Raw genomic sequence first — 18,094 nt, 5'->3', positions numbered from 1 at the left:
GAAACCTTTGATTCATTCCTGGAGAAGCTCTCTGGATCAGAGGGTCCTTGTTCTGATTCTGATTACAGGTTTGTTCAGGGAGGTGAGCATGCTGGTAGGGTTCAGACCCAGCAGCAGGGGTTTAGCGGCGCCATCAGGACTGGAGTGCTGCTGGAATCAGGCAGCCGTCTCCCTAACCAATGAGAATCAGTTCATTTGGTAGACAATCCTGTAGATCTGAAGGCTGTGTCTCCAGAACTAGTTCAGAACTGAGCGATTACATCTGGTGTCACTAAATGGTAGAACCTCAAAATAGTTCCTGGAACTTTCCAGATCCTAGAGGTTACTTTCCTGATCTTTCCCTGGTGGGTTCCTGCAGTAAACCAGCTGCTCTGTTTAAATAGTTTATTTTCCAATTCTGACTCGATTCTTATATCAGTTTCTAAAGTCGGGTTCATAAAATGGTTCCCTTCATCCTTACAGCTGCCTTCACTTTATTAATTGGCTGATGAAAAAAATTTTTATTCCAGCGATATCATTTTAAAATTGTACAGGACGAGATGGAAAAGAGATTTATTTAAATCATCAGAATCAGAATCAAATCAAGTTTTAAAGCATTATCAGCCCTCATTTTTACAGAGGAAAGTTTAAGACTTTCAGAACAAAGATCACAATGGAAACTATAAAAATTGTACTGGTTCTCCCCTCTTGGACTTTGAGTTTTTAGTTTTCAGTTATCTAAGTAATTCTGTTTTGTTGATCTTTGGTTTATTTTCCACTTTGTGTTTCATTTAAGCCAGTCTTTAGTTATTTTCTGTTGCCCCCCTGTTTGCTATCCCCTATCGCCCTCTAGTCACTTCTATCCACACCTGCTCCATATCATCTGATTACTCCAGTCTTTGTTCTGTCTGTCTTTGTTGATGTCTGATGTTTTCTGTTTTTTTGGTTCTCTGTATTTTTGGATGTTTGCCTCAGTTTTTCATTAAACCTACAAGAACCTATCTGTGCTTTTGTGTTCTCAAGCAACCTCATTCCCCACGTTGAGAAAAACATCAACACACCCAGCTTTTATTTCCAAGGAACCAACAGAGGCCTTCCTGCAACCTTCCTTGGAACTCTGCGGGTTCTAGAAGTTTCCCTGAGGAAGAAGCAGAGAGTCAAAGCTTCCTGCTGAGTTTATTTTTAATTCAAAGTCAAATTTGATTCAAGTTAGTGGGTTTTAAGAAGTATGGATTGATCAGCTACGAGCCAGAGATCCCTGGAAGTCTCAGGGGTCGGACTTAAGTTGATCCAAACGTCTGATCCTGAAGCTGATGTTTTTTAACACGTTCTCTGGTTTGGGGTGGATTCAGCTCTCTCGCTCTTATCCTCCAGACCTCTGCTCTCTGGATGAGGTCATTTCCTGTCTGGCTGGCTCTCAGCACTCACACCTGTGGGTGGAGGAGGATGGAGGGATGAAGGAGGAGCACACATCAGATCAGCATCCAGAAAAAGCTGTTTTCTGGCTCAGATTTCAGATTTTTCTGCCGTGCGTCGTTCTGGCGGAGCAGAGCCCCATTAATGCTGCGATAAACACATGTGGGGGAAATGTCAGGGTGTCTGCAGGGAAAGCATGCGGGCCGCTCCCACCCGGCACACCACGGCTCTCTATGCATATTAGGACACATTATAGCCTGAAGGCCCTGGTTCTAGTGACCCAGTGGTACTTTGTTGACAGGACTTCCTCTTCTGCAGGTCGGCCATGGTTGCAGCTTTCTTAGCCCCAGGAGCCGCCTGAGTCCAGGTCCCGCTCCCAGTGCTCCTTCGCTGCTCTTTGGGAGTATCACTGTGCTCTGAGCTCCACACTTCTGGGTTTCAGGTGTCCCAGACAGCCAGGTCAGCAGGGAAACCACTGATCCTGATCCAATCAGAGTCCTCCTGCAGTTCCTGCTTTTTAAATTCTCTGCTCCAGTGGCTCTGTACAGCTTTGGTTATGAGAGGATTCCCTGGAGCTCTGCTGTGTGATTTAAAGCAGCTTTGGTCATAATAGGAAGATCCTTCTAGTAAATGGCCTTCCAGTCAGAGCGCAGGGATTAATGACCCTTGTTTCCAGCTTTTAGAGCTGCAAACAAACAGCATCAACTATGGTTTGAAAAAGGCTGGAAGCTTCCCAGCAGGGGAACACTGCAACAAGAGTGAATTCTATTAAAAATAAAGATTTGTTTTATCTATTTAAAAACTTTACCAGATTAATGAGGTAATCTGGTTCAATAAATCAGTTAGAATGGTTCAATTAGTACTTGATTAATTTAAGTAGTTTACCTGCTTAATTAAACCTGTTTAATTTATTTCACCAAATTGAATGTTGATCTATTATCCAGTTTACATTATTAGTTTAAATAGTTTAGCTGATTTATTTAACCAGTTTAACAGATTTATTTAACCAGTTTAGCAGATTAATTTAACCAGTTTACCTTATTCATTCAACTGGTTTACCTGATTTATTTAACCATTTTAGTTGATTTACTTAACGCTTCACCTGATTCATATAACTGGTTTAGTTGATTCATTTAACTAGTTTACCTGATTAATTCAACCTGTAAACCTGATTCTTTCAACTGGTTCACCTGATTAATTTAACCAGATAACCTGGTTAAATAGATCAAACAAAAGAAAATGTGGATATTTTTTTTCTGCTCATAAACTCCTGTTGGTTCCTCTAATGAGAATAAATGTTTTTATAGTTTTTATAGTTAATGGAGCCAAACGTCAATGGAATAGAAACAAAAATCTAAAGACTAAAAAAAAATCTCTATAAAAATGTATATGTCTATAAATATGCTGCTAAATAATTTAAGTACAGAGGGTAACATTGTGTTTAATATGTGCTTTAATGCAAGCCAGCTTTTCAGCTTTTTAACTGAGAAATAATAAACTATAAAGCTGAAAAACTCCCCTAAGATCTGAAGCCATTCAGTTTATTAAACTAAAGGCTTTTCACCAAATTAAAATGATTAAACTGATTCATTTTAAGCTTCAAATATCCTCCAAATATAACGTAAAGGATGTTAAATAACCAGGGTATATTTCATTCTTAAGCTGAGCTGCTTTATGCCCCCACGTGTCCCAGAGCAGCACGCCAAGCAGGCTCTGTGCGTCACGGATGGATCCTGAAGGCCTGAATCGTTTGAAACATTAATTATTCTTACACTGTGTTCAGTAATGTACTCCTAACAGGAAGGGGGCATATTTTATGTGAATTAAAATAACTTGGTTACTTTATAATATTTAAGCTCCATGCAGCAGATAGAACCGTTTGGACTTGATACCAACAGAGTCCAAAGTATTGATGCTCAAACACTGTGTGTGGAAACAGTGCTGATCCATAATAAAGACAATGTTTGCTGTTTTTGCTCTCATTATTTTAGATTTCTGGAATTCTTGCAGATTAAAAGAATAAAACCTCACATTATGTTTTATATTTGGCTGATTTGTTTTTACATTTATCTGCACACATCTAACATCTGTGATTCTGCTGAGGAAAAAATACCTCATAATGAGATTAAAAAAAGGTGAATTACTCATGTTGATAAAATCATTTTTATCATTTTAATTCGAATATGAAAACATTAGAAAAACATAAACACCTTTTTATTTTACTTTATCATAAATTATGACTTGTAATTTTCTTTTATTGAGTCACTGAAGTCAGTCAGTAATAAAAGTGTCTCAGGAGAGATGACCTGGTAGCTCCGTTGCCATGGTTACTTGTATTTATACTGATGTGTATTTAGATTGAAAACGCCAACGGGGCGGCGGTCTGTTCCCGGGTAAATGAGGGTGTTGGTAAAGGGTGCGGTGTTAATGTACAGCCGATCGGGTCAGAACCAGAACTGTATGATGGGTCAGATTTGATGATGCTGACATGAAGGATCTAATATGATGGGAACCAGTTTGTGATTTCTAATCAGATAATGTTGACCGCAGCCTCTACTGCCCCCTGCTGCTGGTTTATGGCTGATTAAAGGGTTAAGATCTGCAGCTAGACTCAGGTCACTGCTCTGATCCATTGTGAGGAAGTTGGTTTGCATTTATCCTGTTGTCTGTTAAAAGGTTTGATTTATCAGAAAATAGATGATTGAAAAAAAAAACACCAACTGAATGTATTATCAGTCTGTTTACTTTTATCTCCACTGCTGAGAACAATAAATATCAATAAATAAAAATTCTGACAGGATACACTTCCTCTGAGCAGCGCAGTCACTCTGTTTTGGTCACTTCTGTTAGAAAAAGTATTTTCCTAAATGTTCTAATTGAACATCAGCTCCTTTTTCCAGTTGTATTTATTTTTCAATAACAGCTGGAGGTAAAGTTAGAGTTCGGTATCATCCTCCTCCAACAGTAGCTCCTGTTTAATCAGGTTCAATAAGGAAATCCAACTCTTCTCTGCTGTTCAAACCTTTAACAAGGAGGGCTAAAAATGTTGAGTTTTTTAAATTAAAATATAAAACTTGTTTTGATTTTTAGTTTGTTCAGCTCAGCAGTAAACAAAGCTCCCAATTGGTTTTATTAAAACAAGTTTAAACCCGATTCTTCATGTCTCTCAAAGTTCCTGCAGCTGGTTCTCAATGAGGCAGGAACCAAATCGGTGTCTGAAGGTCCGTTCTAGAGCTGCAGTCAACGCCATGGCAACCGAGAGCAAGGAGTACCGAGACCTTTAGAGACAGTCTGACTGCAACACTAGTCCGTTCAGCTGAGGCTGAGAGCAGCAGGTGGCTTACCCCTTATTCTAATGAGCTCCTGGAGATATTTTCAGTGGCTCCCTTCATGATTTAATTAGGTTTACAGATGATAATTTCTCCACTCACCGTGACTAACTGTGGAGTGTGGACCTGAAATAATAAACACAATCAGACATGTCGCCCTGCAGCGCCGCAGCAGCAGGGCTGGAAAATGTCAGGCTGCCTGGCATCAAGGGGCTCCTGTTACTGAGAAAGGCGGAAAAGTCTGAGCGCCGTGCCAGTCACACCCTGCAGTCCCTCTGTGGCACGGCCGTGGAGAGGGAGAGGAACAGAGGGATCTCTCTGGTCGCTGAGAATCCTGACCATGAAGATCCTCAGAGTGACCCTGAACCACGAGGCCCAGTGGAGGGGAGTTAGAAGCAGCGCCTGGAAACTTCCTGGTCCAGCAGAATGACGATGATTTCATTTCACGGCCGTGTTGTAATAAATTCCCTGATTCTTCCAGCTTTGACCTCTGGACCAGCCTCTCAGTTTCCTCCTCCAGCTGCTGGCAGCTGCGGTCCGGGATCTTTGCGGCTGTAAAATGACGTACGCGTGGATGTTTCCACTTCAGTTGCTCAGCACTTCTACCATCTAAGGCCCAAAAACCGACAAGAAGAGAGGAGCTGGAAACCTCATCTGGCTGAGATGTTCTTCATCTTTATGGTTCTGATCTGTGGGAACCAGTTTATTCCTTTTGATCGTTGTCGTCGACAAACTGGGGTTTGAAGGACCACCTGACTGCTGCTGTCTGAACTCAATGAAGGTGATGCAGTCTGAGGTCCTCCTGTTTCTACAGGTGCTGGTCATAAAATTAGAATATCATGAAAAAGTAGATTGATTTCAGTAATTCCATTTAAAAAGTGAAACTTGTATATTATATTCATACATTACATACAAACTCATATATTTCAGATGTTTATTTTGTTTAATTTTGATGATTACAAATGACAACAAATGAAAATCTCAAATTCATCATATCAGAAAATTAGAATATTGTGAAAAGGTTCAAAATTGATGGCCCCTGGTGCCACACTCTAATCAGCTAATTAACTCAAACCACCTGCAAAAGCCTTTAAATGGTCTTTCAGTCTAGTTCTATAGGCTACACAATCATGGGGAAGACTGCTGACTTGACAGTTGTCCAAAAGACGACCATCGACACCTTGCACAAGGAGGGCAAGACACAAAAGGTCATCGCTAAAGAGGCTGGCTGTTCACAGAGCTCAGTGTCCAAGCACATTAATAGAGAGGCGAAGGGAAGGAAAAGATGTGGTCGAAAAAAGTGTACAAGCAAGAGAGATAACCGCACCCTGGAGAGGATTGTGAAACAAAACCCATTCAAAAATGTGGGGGAGATTCACAAAGAGTGAACTGCAGCTGGAGTGAGTGCTTCAAGAACCACCACACACAGACGTATGAAAGACATGGGTTTCTGCTGTCGCATTCCTTGTGTCAAGCCACTCTTGAACCACAGACAGCGTCAGAAGCGTCTTGCCTGGGCTAAAGAGAAACAGGACTGGACTGCTGGTGAGTGGTCCAAAGTCATGTTCTCTGATGAAAGTAAATTTTGCATTTCCTTTGGAAATCAAGGTCCCAGAGTCTGGAGGAAAAGAAGAGAGGCACTTCATCCACGTTGCTTGAAGTCCAGTGTAAAGTTTCCACAGTCAGTGATGGTTTGGGGTGCCATGTCATCTGCTGGTGTTGGTCCATTGTGTTTTCTGAGGTCCAGGGTCAACGCAGCCACATACCAGGAAGTTTTAGAGCACTTCATGCTTCCTGCAGCTGACCAACTTTTTGGAGATGCAGATTTCATTTTCCAACAGGACTTGGCACCTGCACACAGTGCCAAAGCTACCAGTACCTGGTTGAAGGACCATGGTATCCCTGTTCTTAATTGGCCAGCAAACTCTCCTGACCTTAACCCCATAGAAAATCTATGGGGTATTGTGAAGAAGAAGATGCAATACACCAGACCCAACAATTCAGAAGAGCTAAAAGCCACTATTAGAGCAACCTGGGCTATCATAACACCTGAGCAGTGCCACAGACTGATCGACTCCATGCCACGCCGCATTGCTGCAGTAATACAGGCCAAAGGAGGCCCAACTAAATACTGAGTGCTGTACATGCTCATACTTTTCATGTTCATACTTTTCAGTTGGCCAACATTTCTATAAATCCTTTGTTTTTATTGGTCTTCAGTAATATTCTAATTTTCTGATATGATGAATTTGAGATTTTCATTTGTTGTCATTTGTAATCATCAAAATTAAACAAAATAAACATCTGAAATATATGAGTTTGTATGTAATGTATGAATATAATATACAAGTTTCACTTTTTAAATGGAATTACTGAAATCAATCTACTTTTTCATGATATTCTAATTTTATGACCAGCACCTGTATGTAGATTCATGGGAGGTGCAGGCAGAGCATTGGGAAAGACCAGCGCTGTTTCAGAAGAGGAAAAGCAGTGCCAGCTGTCAGGAGTAAAGGCAGCTGATTATCCTTCATTTACTCATTTGACTGAAGGCAGGAGCGACTCCACAGTCGTCTCATGAAACAAAACCGACCGTTTCGTCCAGAAAACAGGCCAAAATCTACTGCAGGAAGTAGTCTGTAAAACAGGCAGAAGGAGCAGTAAACTGCACCCTTTATAAAAGTAACTCATCTTTGTGGTATAAATATTCCACTGATGAACTTAGAACAGAGGTTAGCTCCGCTCCTATAAGAGTTGCTTCCACTCTGTTGGTCTTTCGCCCTGCTGGGATGCAGAAGCTGCAGCAGTGATGTGAAGCTTCTAGCTGCATCCAGCTGCTCAGCGGTTGAAGGGAAGGCGTCTGCAGTCAGCTGCTAACCTTCTCTCTGCTGCTCATGAGTGTTGGCTCCTCCATGCGGCATGTCGCTGGGGTCTGGGTGCCCATCAGCCACCAGTCAGACATCAGCATTCCTCAGTGACAGCTGCACACCAGCAGCTTCTTTAAATAGATCCCAGCTCCAGTGGAGCTGCAGCGCCTCTCTGTGGCCGGACAGGGATGTGTTTTATAGCAGACCATGAAACAAATGCTCTGTTCGAAAACCTAGGACGGGTCCTCCAAGGACGCGGCCTACCTAGACTGGATCCTTCGAAGTCCTTGAAAATAAGGAGACCGGAAGAGTTTTGGCTGTGAATTCGACCAGGTCTACCCTTTGGCGGGTTTTACCGCCGTATGCTCTGTTGCTTAGCAACCGTGAACGTTGACACACATAGCAGGAAAAGAATGAATACAGAAGTTTTCAAAACTGTTTATTTATTTATTTTTTATTGTGAGGTGAACAAAGACTACACTCACAAGAATCCAGAGTGGAATAAAGGTTCCAACCACCGGGAGCAGGAACAAATAAAATCAAATGTAATGATAGAAACCTTAGTCAGTTAAATAACCTGCTGCTGTCATTCTGCACATCTCTGATGTTGCTGCTATTTTCAAATATCCATTACTGTAAAAATGTCCATAGCTGCATATTGGTTATTTATTCTCCAGTTTTATATTGTTAAAACACTTTACAGTATTTTATTGTTTATATTTTAACTCTTCCCTATTATGTTATTCTTATACATTTTTCTAAGGTCCGCATTTTTGTTACCACTTTCAATAATCTTTCTGCTGCTGTAAATTTTCCCATTGTGGGAAAATAAAGGGATTTTCTATTCTATTCTATAAAAGGGGTAGAAAGATATAAGTAAATCTAAACAATATATTTACAAAAAATATATCTGCAAAATCTCTAATATTCAACAACAAAAAATACAAAGTTAAGCATATTGTGCAAAATAGCAATAAAAAGATAAAAATCCTATCAGATTTATAGTCCCCACCCTGCAAATATATTAGTATCTGTCCTTAAATTACAGCCAAACCCATTTACACAGTAACAGATTAAAACCTTTAGATAAACCAAACATTACCGCCACATATCTGACTCAATAACAATTAAAACAATTATTTTCATTCATTTCAGACGGAACTATTCACAGAGTTGTATTATATTAAACTGAACTTCCAATTTTCACCACTGTTCGGCGCCAAGTAACCTTTCCTCTGATCACAGCTTGCTTGGTCTCGCAAGGAATCCTGGGATATCCAAGAATACCGAGGATACATCGGACCCGTCCTTCAAATCGGGCAAAAAGAAGGACGCATTTTAAGGCCGCATAACGAGGACTCTTGGAATCCGACCAGACCTCGGCGCCGCGCTATGACGTAATCGGCCTTCGAATCCGGTCTTCTAAGGATGCGTCCTAGGTTTTCGAACAGAGCCAAAGACTTCATTCACAGGTTCAAAAGGTCCAATCAAGCCATTCTGCCTTTCTTTTCTCCTTTGCTTTAACCCTTTATAGGGCAAGTTCTAGAAGTGAGTTCTAGAAGCACAAGATCTATATCCAGCCATTCAAAGATACTGCTACATGGCTCTATATCTTATTTTGACATTTGACCAATTACATGAGACCTTGAATGATATATTGCCAACTGATAATTACGTTGAAATAAAAAACGCCAGGAAAAAAAAGTTTAAAAGCTAATTGAAAAGTTAAAAAGTAAAGTTATAAAGTTTATAAGCCTAGTTAACAATTATATTTAGATGTATAAACTAAAAAATGTCAGTGCCAGTATTAGCATTAATGCAAAAATATGTTTTTCATGAATTTCTTATTGAAGCACTTTTGTTATTTTTCTTAAAATATTCGGGCAAGTTGGTGTTTCTTGTTATTACATACATTTTTGCCATCAAAATATCAGTATTTTTTTAATGTTACAAAGGTAATAAGGTCTTGTCCTGGAATCCAATAACACTACTGGCTTGAAATGTTGATTTTTAAAGGATTTCACTGAGTGCCCAATAAAGGGTTAAGCTGTGATGATTTTTTTTCCCGCTTGGAAGCAACTTTCTATCATCGTGGCTCAAATTTTGTGTTTAAAAGTGTTGATTAAAACTCAGCTGCAAGTCATTTCCATTGACTGTAGAAGTGGATGCAGATCATTTTGGTGGTTCTGAGCTTCTACTGATGGATCCACATGTTTCATACACCCCTGATAAAAGGTGAAAGGTCACAGGTTCTGGGTATTGTAGCTCTACAGCCGCCCACTGCTGGTATATTTACAGGATCAACCAAACTCCAGTCAGCTCTCTGACTCCTTTCAGATGTTTTTTATCCAAACTTTCATAAAAATGAAGCTGGGCCTTTATCTGTTTGATGTCGACTGTTTGTTTACTTGTTTTTTTATTATAGTTTTGCAGTTTTAATTTATTCCAAATAGTTTAATGGGTTTATAAGGATAAAAATAAAGTTCCTGAAGTGAATGTCTAGTGGGACATTCAGATGCTTTGCAGCAGCTCGGCTCTTGTGTTTGTCTCCAGCACCCTCTCCTGTCTCAGATTCTTGGCATGTCTCTCTACTGGTAAAAAAAGAAACATGTTGTTGCCCCCTCCCAGCCCCCGCCTGCCTGTGTGCCACCCTGACCCCCCCACTCCCACAGCCCACCCAGAGGAAGCTCACGTCTGCTTCATTTAGCTCAGCTGAAGCGCTTTTCAGAGGAGTTTTATCAGGATACTGTGATTGCTTTACGTGTCATGCTGCTTCAGATGGGGACTGCAGAGCCCCCTGCAGTCCCTCTCATCATGTCTAACTCTGGGTTTCGGGGTTATCGCACCATCTCGCAGCACCTGAACGACCTGAAGAAGGAGAACTTCAGCCTGAAGCTGCGGATCTACTTCCTGGAGGAGAAGATCCAACAGAAGTTTGAGGAGAGCAGCGATGAGGTGCACAAGACGGTGAGTAGAGGAAACTAGACAGGAGTGATGAAGATCAGTGTTTGCATGACCTCAGTGCATCTCTAAAGGATTCTGCATGATCCTGGCTGTGTCTGCAAACTGTAGCAATAAAAATAACCAATCTGCAGCTTGTTAGACATGTTTGTGAAAGGCAGCCGCAGTGGATTCTGGTCCAGTAGAACGGCCTCTAAGGTCTCCAGCCCAGAGACCAGCTCTGTCTGCCTAGCAGGCCGCTACACGCTCTGCATGATTTCTGTTCTTTAAGCAGTTTTACGGTGCAGCACTGTGCTCCTATCTGTGCGTGCCAGAAACCATCTGCAGACAGACAATGAAGGAGATCCGGGTTCTGCAGCAGCAGACCTGCACGTGAGCAGTGGACCGGTTCAGTCGGGTTTGTTGCAGCAAACGGAGCCAAATTCTAAAAGCGGAGGTGCTGCTGGATGCTGTCGGTTCCAGGCGGAGCAGGTGCCTGATCCCTTCAGCCTATCTTTAGAACAACAAACCCAACTGAAACGTGAGCAAGAGAAGCTGGTGTTGACTCTGCTCTGGTTTTATCTTTTGGGTCTGAGATCCATTTGCTCGGCCCTGAGCGATGCAGTATAAAGAAAAAACAACGTTAGGCCTCAGTCTGTTGGATTCTCCATGTGTTCCTGGGTTCTGATCTTTATCAGATCTCAAACACACTAGAGATCAACAGATCAGCACCAAACTGTTCCTGAACTGTTAGAGGAGAAAACCTCTATCCCACTCTTTGCTGCAGCAGTTCTACTGCCCTCCTTTCTGCTGCATCCTGCAGAAAATCAGTCGATTGTTGAGGGTTTTCTCCCACCACCTGCTGCCACTATTAATCAAGCACTGCACTGGTGGCGATGCTGCATTGAACAGAACCATTTAAACCTAGGAACTGAACCTGTTCTGATGCAAACTGATGGAGCTGCAGCTCTGGTTTGGACCCAGCAGGGCAATGATCCTGTCCTCTGCTGTAGAGGCCAACCTGCTGATTGGATGATTGGATCTAATCCAGACGTTGGTTAAAAGACAGAGGAGACTAACATTTCCTGATTATTTTAGTATGCTTCCTGGTCGCCTCCCTCAGGAGGTGTTCTAGGCATGTCCAGTTGGGAGGAGGCCTCGTGAAAGTCCCAGGACACGCTGGAGGGACTTTGTCTCTATGTCTCTGAGCTCGCCTGGTGTCGCCTCAGGCTCCCCCCAGAGCAGCTGGAGGAGGTGTGTGGAGATTGAGAAGTCTGGGCATCTTTGCTTAGACCGCTGCCTCCGCGACACGGCCCCGGATAGGTGGAAAAAAATGGATGGATGGATTATTTTGGAGCTAATATGCCAAGATAAAGGGTGCTTATTATAAAATTATGTTTATTGGTCTGTTATGATAATTTGAAAAAAGTTTACTGTATCTAATCCTAAAATTATGACCCTTCAGAACGAACCTTAAAGCTGAGAATCATCTCAGGTATGTCAGTTTAGATTAAACATGAAGCAATAAAACACCTGGAAATAATTTCATGGGAAAAACCTTTAACATCCCATAATAATCACTGCTCTGTACAGGATTGATCAGAGGAACTCCGTTCTGCAGCTTCTCATTGTTCTTCATGTTCCTCCTGCAGAACATCGAGCTGAAGGTTGAAGTGGAGAGTTTGAAGAAAGACCTTCAAGAGAAGCAGGAGCTTCTGGACCAAACGCTGTGAGTCTCTGACCCGCTTTACATCTCCAGAACCTGTAGAGCAGCTGCCAGAAACCAGGAGGTTAAAACCAGCTCCTGCTGCAGAGCTGGATCTATTTCAGCTGCAGCACCTGTTGGTGAGACAGCTGGGCTGACAGGACCAGCAACTGAACAGGCAGAGAGTCGGTTCTTTAGACCTTCCAAATCTATATGAAATCTAACCAGACGTTACTGCGCAGAAGGACTGGTGGCAGCTTAGTGCTGAGAACAGGAACCCTGCAGCTCCATCAGCAGCGAGAAATGTCATCCTAATGAAACCTTTCAGGCAGCATCACATTTCTTTGTTTTGCTTTTATGCATATTTTCTATGGGGCTCGTAGCATCAATAATCCACTTAAAAAAATCAAAGCATGTAGATAAAAAAAAAGAATAATAATCAAATATTTGTTCTGCACCCTTTCTGACTGGCAGAACCAAGAATCCTGGTCTGAGCTTCTGGTTCATCAGAAGTCCTACAGTTCATCTTATCTTAATATTAAACTGATTCACTGCTAAGACGTCAAAATCCTCTCTGATTTGCAGCTACCGTTACCATTGCAACCGTTCAGCATTTCCTGTCTTTCCTCTGTATCTAGACTTCAAAGTAAGAGCGTACTTCTAAACATCATAGCAGGCTTTTTCTTGGTGCTGAAAGCTAAACCCTCCTAACAGCTGATGTTCATCTTATCACTGATTCCACTCTGAAATATTTTGGTTCTTCATGGTGAAATGGGTCAGACTGCTGCCACTGATCTCTGATCTGCTGGAGCAGCAGGAAGGGAAAAGTCCACTGATGTTCACTCTTACTTACCCTACGTTTAGAAAAAAATATTTAAACTCCTAACCTTCTTAGTTATAATAACCATAAATATATTTTCTTCTGTATCTTCTCTATTACTTCACTGGAAAAAAATCAAAATCTAGATAAGTAATTTTTTGTTATAATAAGTGCATTTGTTGTTGGATAAACGAGGTAAAAGAGACATTTTGCCGACAGAACAAGACTATTTACATTTAAAATAAGAAAACACAATTGCATTATCTTATTTCAAGAGTAAAAATACTCATTCCGTTGGCAAACTATCTGATTTACCTACTCAAATTAAGGGTAAATACCCTTAATTTAAGAAATTTGTACTTATTTCTAGATTGTTTTTCCAGTGACTGTGTTTTTTTTTTTACTTAAAGACAAAACTATATTTGATTTATGGCCAATCGAGCAAATCAATAACAGGAATAGCAATGGCACTTTTACAAAATAAGTGTTGGGAGCTGGAGAAATTCCACCTTTCTCCAGCAGAGTCCGCCGTGGATCCTCTGAGGGAGCCTCCTGCACAGCTGCAGCTCGTCAAGATCATCAGAGGATCCACTACTTAAGCTGTCTTCAGACCTTGCCTCAACGCCGCAGTGTTGTTCCAGTTGGTCAGCGCTTAAGCCTAGATCCTCAGAGTAATTCTATGACTTATGAATCCAGCTTGGATTCTAACCCCTGTGTCTATTTTCCAGGAAACCTGTGCCTCCTCTGTGAAAGCTCTGGAAGAGCTAACCTGCCGAGCCGACCCTCTGAGCCAAACCTGAAGATTCACAGAGAACCTCCAAGCAGCTCTGGACTAGAGTTGGGAAACCCAAACCCAAGGTCTGTTCTAATTAGACGTGAGACGCTGAAGCAGCTACGGACTCTGCTGATGAACCCATCTCCAGAACCAACAGTGACTCTCCCAAAGTAAACCTCAAGAACCCTCAAGGTACAATCAGTAAACGTCTGGAAATCAAACCTCTGTTGGCTACGCTAACTGAACTGTCTCTCACGCAGACTCCAGCGAACCGGAACCCAGGCCCCGAACCAGAACCCGTATTTTCAGTGTGCTTGTGCATCAATAAAACTGTTAAACTTTTATCCTTGTGTCCGTCAGTGGTGTTCTGCATTCTTGGGTCGCTTTCTGTGAACCCATCATGACAGAACACTGCGGCCAAACTCAAGGCCCAGCAGATCACTACATCCGTCGTCTAGAGGAACAGGCTGCCCAAATTCATGGACACGGCCTGGCTCTACGTGAGTTAAACACCCACATTGAAAGACAGAATCAAGCCATTCAGGGCTATGCTAACTACGTGAGCAGCGCTAATGCTGCGTCGGTTCAACAACCGTTTCCGGGCCCTGTCCCTCCGCCGAGGTCACCAGCAGTGACGTCATCAGAGTTCCGTCCTAGTCTCCCAGAAAAATTTTCTGGCAACATGAAAGATTGCAAGGGATTTTTATTTCAATGTCGGTTAATTTTTCAGAACTCCCCTGGCTGTTTTTCCACGGATCTCAAGAAGATAACGTTCATTCTCTCTCAGTTAACAGGAAGAGCCCTGGAATGGGCTCAGGCGAGATTTGCTGCTGACGACAGTCTAAATTGTTACTACTCTGACTTCATTTCTGAATTTACCCAGGTTTTCAACCAAGAAACTGACCAAACTATTGATTCGAGAGCTCTTTTCACTCTTAAGCAGGGAAACTCTTCGGTGGCTGAATTCTCGATTAACTTCCGGGTTAAAGCGGCAGCTTCCGGATGGAACCAAAGTGCCTTGAAAGGAGCCTTTTTTATGGCATTAAACGAGCACATTAAAGATGAACTCGCAACCCTGGACGAACCTGCTACCCTCGAAGAGTTAATTCGTCTCTCCATCAGATTAGATAATAGAATACGAGCCAGAAACAGTTCTAGGAAGCAGAGTACACTTTATTCTGCCTCTCATAACGTGACTGTTTGTTCTCCCTCTACAGAGCAGCTGCCCGTACAGAGGCCTAAGCCCGAGTCTCTACCGTTGCCCGTTCAAGCCTCTCATTCGGGCGAAGGAGATGTAGAACCCATGCAGGTGGGACACACCAGGCTCACCCCAGAGGAGAGACAAAGGCGTTTGTTAAGCAAGCTATGTATCTACTTTGGTGAGAGTGGTCACTTCATTGCTGCCTGCCCGGCTAAATCAAAAGCCAGGGCTCGCCAGAGGATCTGAGGAGTCTGGCGGGCCAAATAAACTCTAAGAAATCTCCTCGACTGTTGCTGCCTGCCACATTTTTCTGTGCTAACCAGAGTCTTTCCTTCTCTGCATTCATCGACTCAGGCTGTGAATGTAACCTAATCGATTCTAACCTCGTCCAGCAACTCCAGATTGAAACTATTCCTCTGACTCAGCCTCTCAGAGTTTCCGCTATTGACGGAAGAAGACTCCATCAAGTTACCCATCAGACTCAGCCCCTCGAGCTACTTCTGTCAGGTAACCACCGAGAAACTATCTCATTTTTTGTTTTTCCTTCTGCATGTTCCCCGCTGGTGCTCGGCTTCGAATGGTTGGAGAAGCATAATCCTTACATAAACTGGGCCAAACGTCTCCTGGAATCATGGTCCATCTCATGCCACGAAACATGCCTGCGTTCAGCTGCCCCCTTGGTGGGGTCTCCTAGAGGTGGGGGGGAGATGGACTCTCCTGACCTTTCTTCAGTTCCTCCTGAGTACCATGATCTCGCCCCTGTATTCAGTAAGGTCAGTGCGACGTCCCTACCTCCACATAGACCATACGATTGCGCCATTGAACTGTTACCTGGTGCTCCCTTACCTAGCAGTAGACTGTATAACATCTCCAAGCCCGAAAGGGAAACTATGGAGAAGTACATCAACGAATCATTAGCTGCTGGAATAATTCGCCCTTCATCTTCTCCATTGGGCGCCGGGTTCTTCTTCGTAGGAAAAAAGGATGGTTCCCTGAGACCCTGTATTGACTATCGAGGTTTGAACCAGATCACTATTAAAAACAAATACCCACTGCCTCTTCTCGCCTCTGCTTTTGAGCCCGTACAGGGTGCTACTGTTTTTTCTAAACTGGATTTAAGAAACGCCTATCATCTCCTTAGGATCCGTGAAGGCGACGAGTGGAAAACTGCCTTCAAGACACCCTTGGGCCAATTCGAATACCTGGTTATGCCTTTTGGACTAACCAATGCTCCAGCCTGCTTCCAGGCCCTCGTTAACGATGTTCTAAGAGACTTTCTCAACGTTTTTGTTTTTGTGTACATAGATGACATTCTCATTTACTCCAAGGACCTCGACGAACATAAAAGACATGTCCGTCTTGTTTTACAGAGACTACTGGAGAACAAGCTGTTCGTGAAAGCCGAGAAGTGCGAATTTCATCAACCTTCAGTCACCTTTCTGGGGTTTGTGCTCGAGGGCGACCAGGTTAAACCATCTGAGGACAAGATCAAGGCAGTTTTAGACTGGCCTGTTCCTGAAAACCGCAAACAACTCCAAAGGTTTTTGGGTTTTGCTAACTTCTATCGTCGGTTTATCAGAAACTACAGCCAGACCGCCCTTCCTTTAACTTCTTTGACATCTATCAAACGCAGCTTTCAGTGGACTCCCGAGGCTCAAGCAGCATTTGATAAATTGAAGTCATTGTTTTCCAGAGCTCCAGTCCTCATGCAACCTGATCCTTCCAAACAATTTATTCTAGAGGTGGATGCTTCAGATTCCGGTGTTGGAGCAGTCCTTTCCCAGAGATTAGACTCAGATCAGAAAATACACCCCTGTGCTTTCTTTTCTCGTAGGCTTTCCAGCGCTGAGCAAAATTATGATGTGGGTGACCGAGAACTCCTGGCCATTAAACTGGCACTGGAGGAATGGAGGCATTGGCTGGAGGGAGCTGAGCACCCGGTTCTTGTATGGACAGACCACAAGAACCTGGCTTACATCCAGTCTACAAAACAAGCTAACCCTCGCCAATCCAGGTGGTCAATCTTCTTTTCTCGGTTTAACTTAATCATCTCCTACAGACCCGGATCCAAGAACGTGAAGCCTGATTCTCTCTCTCGTCTCTACTCCGTCGATCATCCCGAGACACCTGAACCAATCCTTCCGGCTTCATGTACAGTTGGAGTGGTCAACTGGGAGATAACTGACCTCATCAACTCAGCCCTGGCCACTGAACCCGATCCAGGTAACGGCCCGTCTAATCGATCTTATGTCCCATCTTCTGTCAGATCCCGTCTTATCCAGTGGATGCATGCCGCCAAATTCTCCGCTCATCCTGGAGTCAGCCGAACAGTAGCCCTCATCTCCAGACGCTTCTGGTGGCCCACTCTCCACAGGGACGTGAGGGAGTATGTGTTGGCTTGCCCCACATGTGCCCGTAACAAAGCCTCACACCAACCTCCTTCTGGCCTGCTTCAACCACTTCCTGTTCCCTCGCGTCCCTGGTCCCATATCGCCATCGATTTCGTCACCGGTCTTCCTATCTCTCTAGGTATGTCCACCATATTCACCATTGTTGACCGCTTCTCGAAGTCCTGCCATCTTATTCCCCTCAGAAAACTTCCCACGGCCTTCCAGACTGCCCAGCTTCTTATTAAACATGTGTTTCGGTTACACGGCATTCCCCAAGAGATCCTCTCGGACAGAGGCCCGCAGTTCATCTCCCAGGTCTGGAAGGCATTCTGTTCCGCTCTCGGCTGCAAACCCTCTCTCACCTCTGGTTACCAGCCCCAATCGAATGGTCAGACTGAACGCATGAATCAACAATTGGAAACCACCCTTCGCTGCCTTACGTCAAACAACCCCGTGGATTGGAGCCAATTTATGCCATGGATCGAATACGCCCATAACTCCCTCAAATCTGCATCCACTGGACAATCCCCATTTCAGGTCAGTCTCGGCTATCAACCACCTCTTTTTCCCGCAGACGAGAGAGAGATTTCGGTGCAGTCCGTCAACCATCACATCCGCCGTTGTCAAAGGATCTGGAGGGAAACCATTGCCTCTCTCAACCAATCGTCAGAA

At 43.2% G+C, this 18,094-nt stretch overlaps 1 protein-coding gene across 3 annotated transcripts in view; it reads left to right on the top strand.

The window, feature by feature from the left end:
* Window positions 1-18,094, top strand: part of LOC119780656 (phosphodiesterase 4D interacting protein) — a 109,504-nt gene that overhangs the window by 36,727 nt on the left and 54,683 nt on the right. For all 3 annotated transcript variants that reach the window (XM_038280765.1, XM_038280764.1, XM_038280766.1), the window contains exons 4-5: window positions 10,448-10,558; window positions 12,184-12,260. In XM_038280765.1, coding sequence (XP_038136693.1) covers window positions 10,448-10,558; window positions 12,184-12,260 — 188 coding nt within the window. The remainder of the gene's footprint in view (window positions 1-10,447; window positions 10,559-12,183; window positions 12,261-18,094) is intronic.

The sequence above is a fragment of the Cyprinodon tularosa genome, unplaced genomic scaffold, assembly GCF_016077235.1.
Source record: "Cyprinodon tularosa strain WSP-4 unplaced genomic scaffold, ASM1607723v1 ctg164, whole genome shotgun sequence".
Lineage (NCBI taxonomy): Eukaryota > Metazoa > Chordata > Actinopteri > Cyprinodontiformes > Cyprinodontidae > Cyprinodon > Cyprinodon tularosa.
The sequence above is the reverse complement of the archived record's forward strand: the minus strand, read 5'-3'. Positions and strand labels throughout refer to the sequence as shown.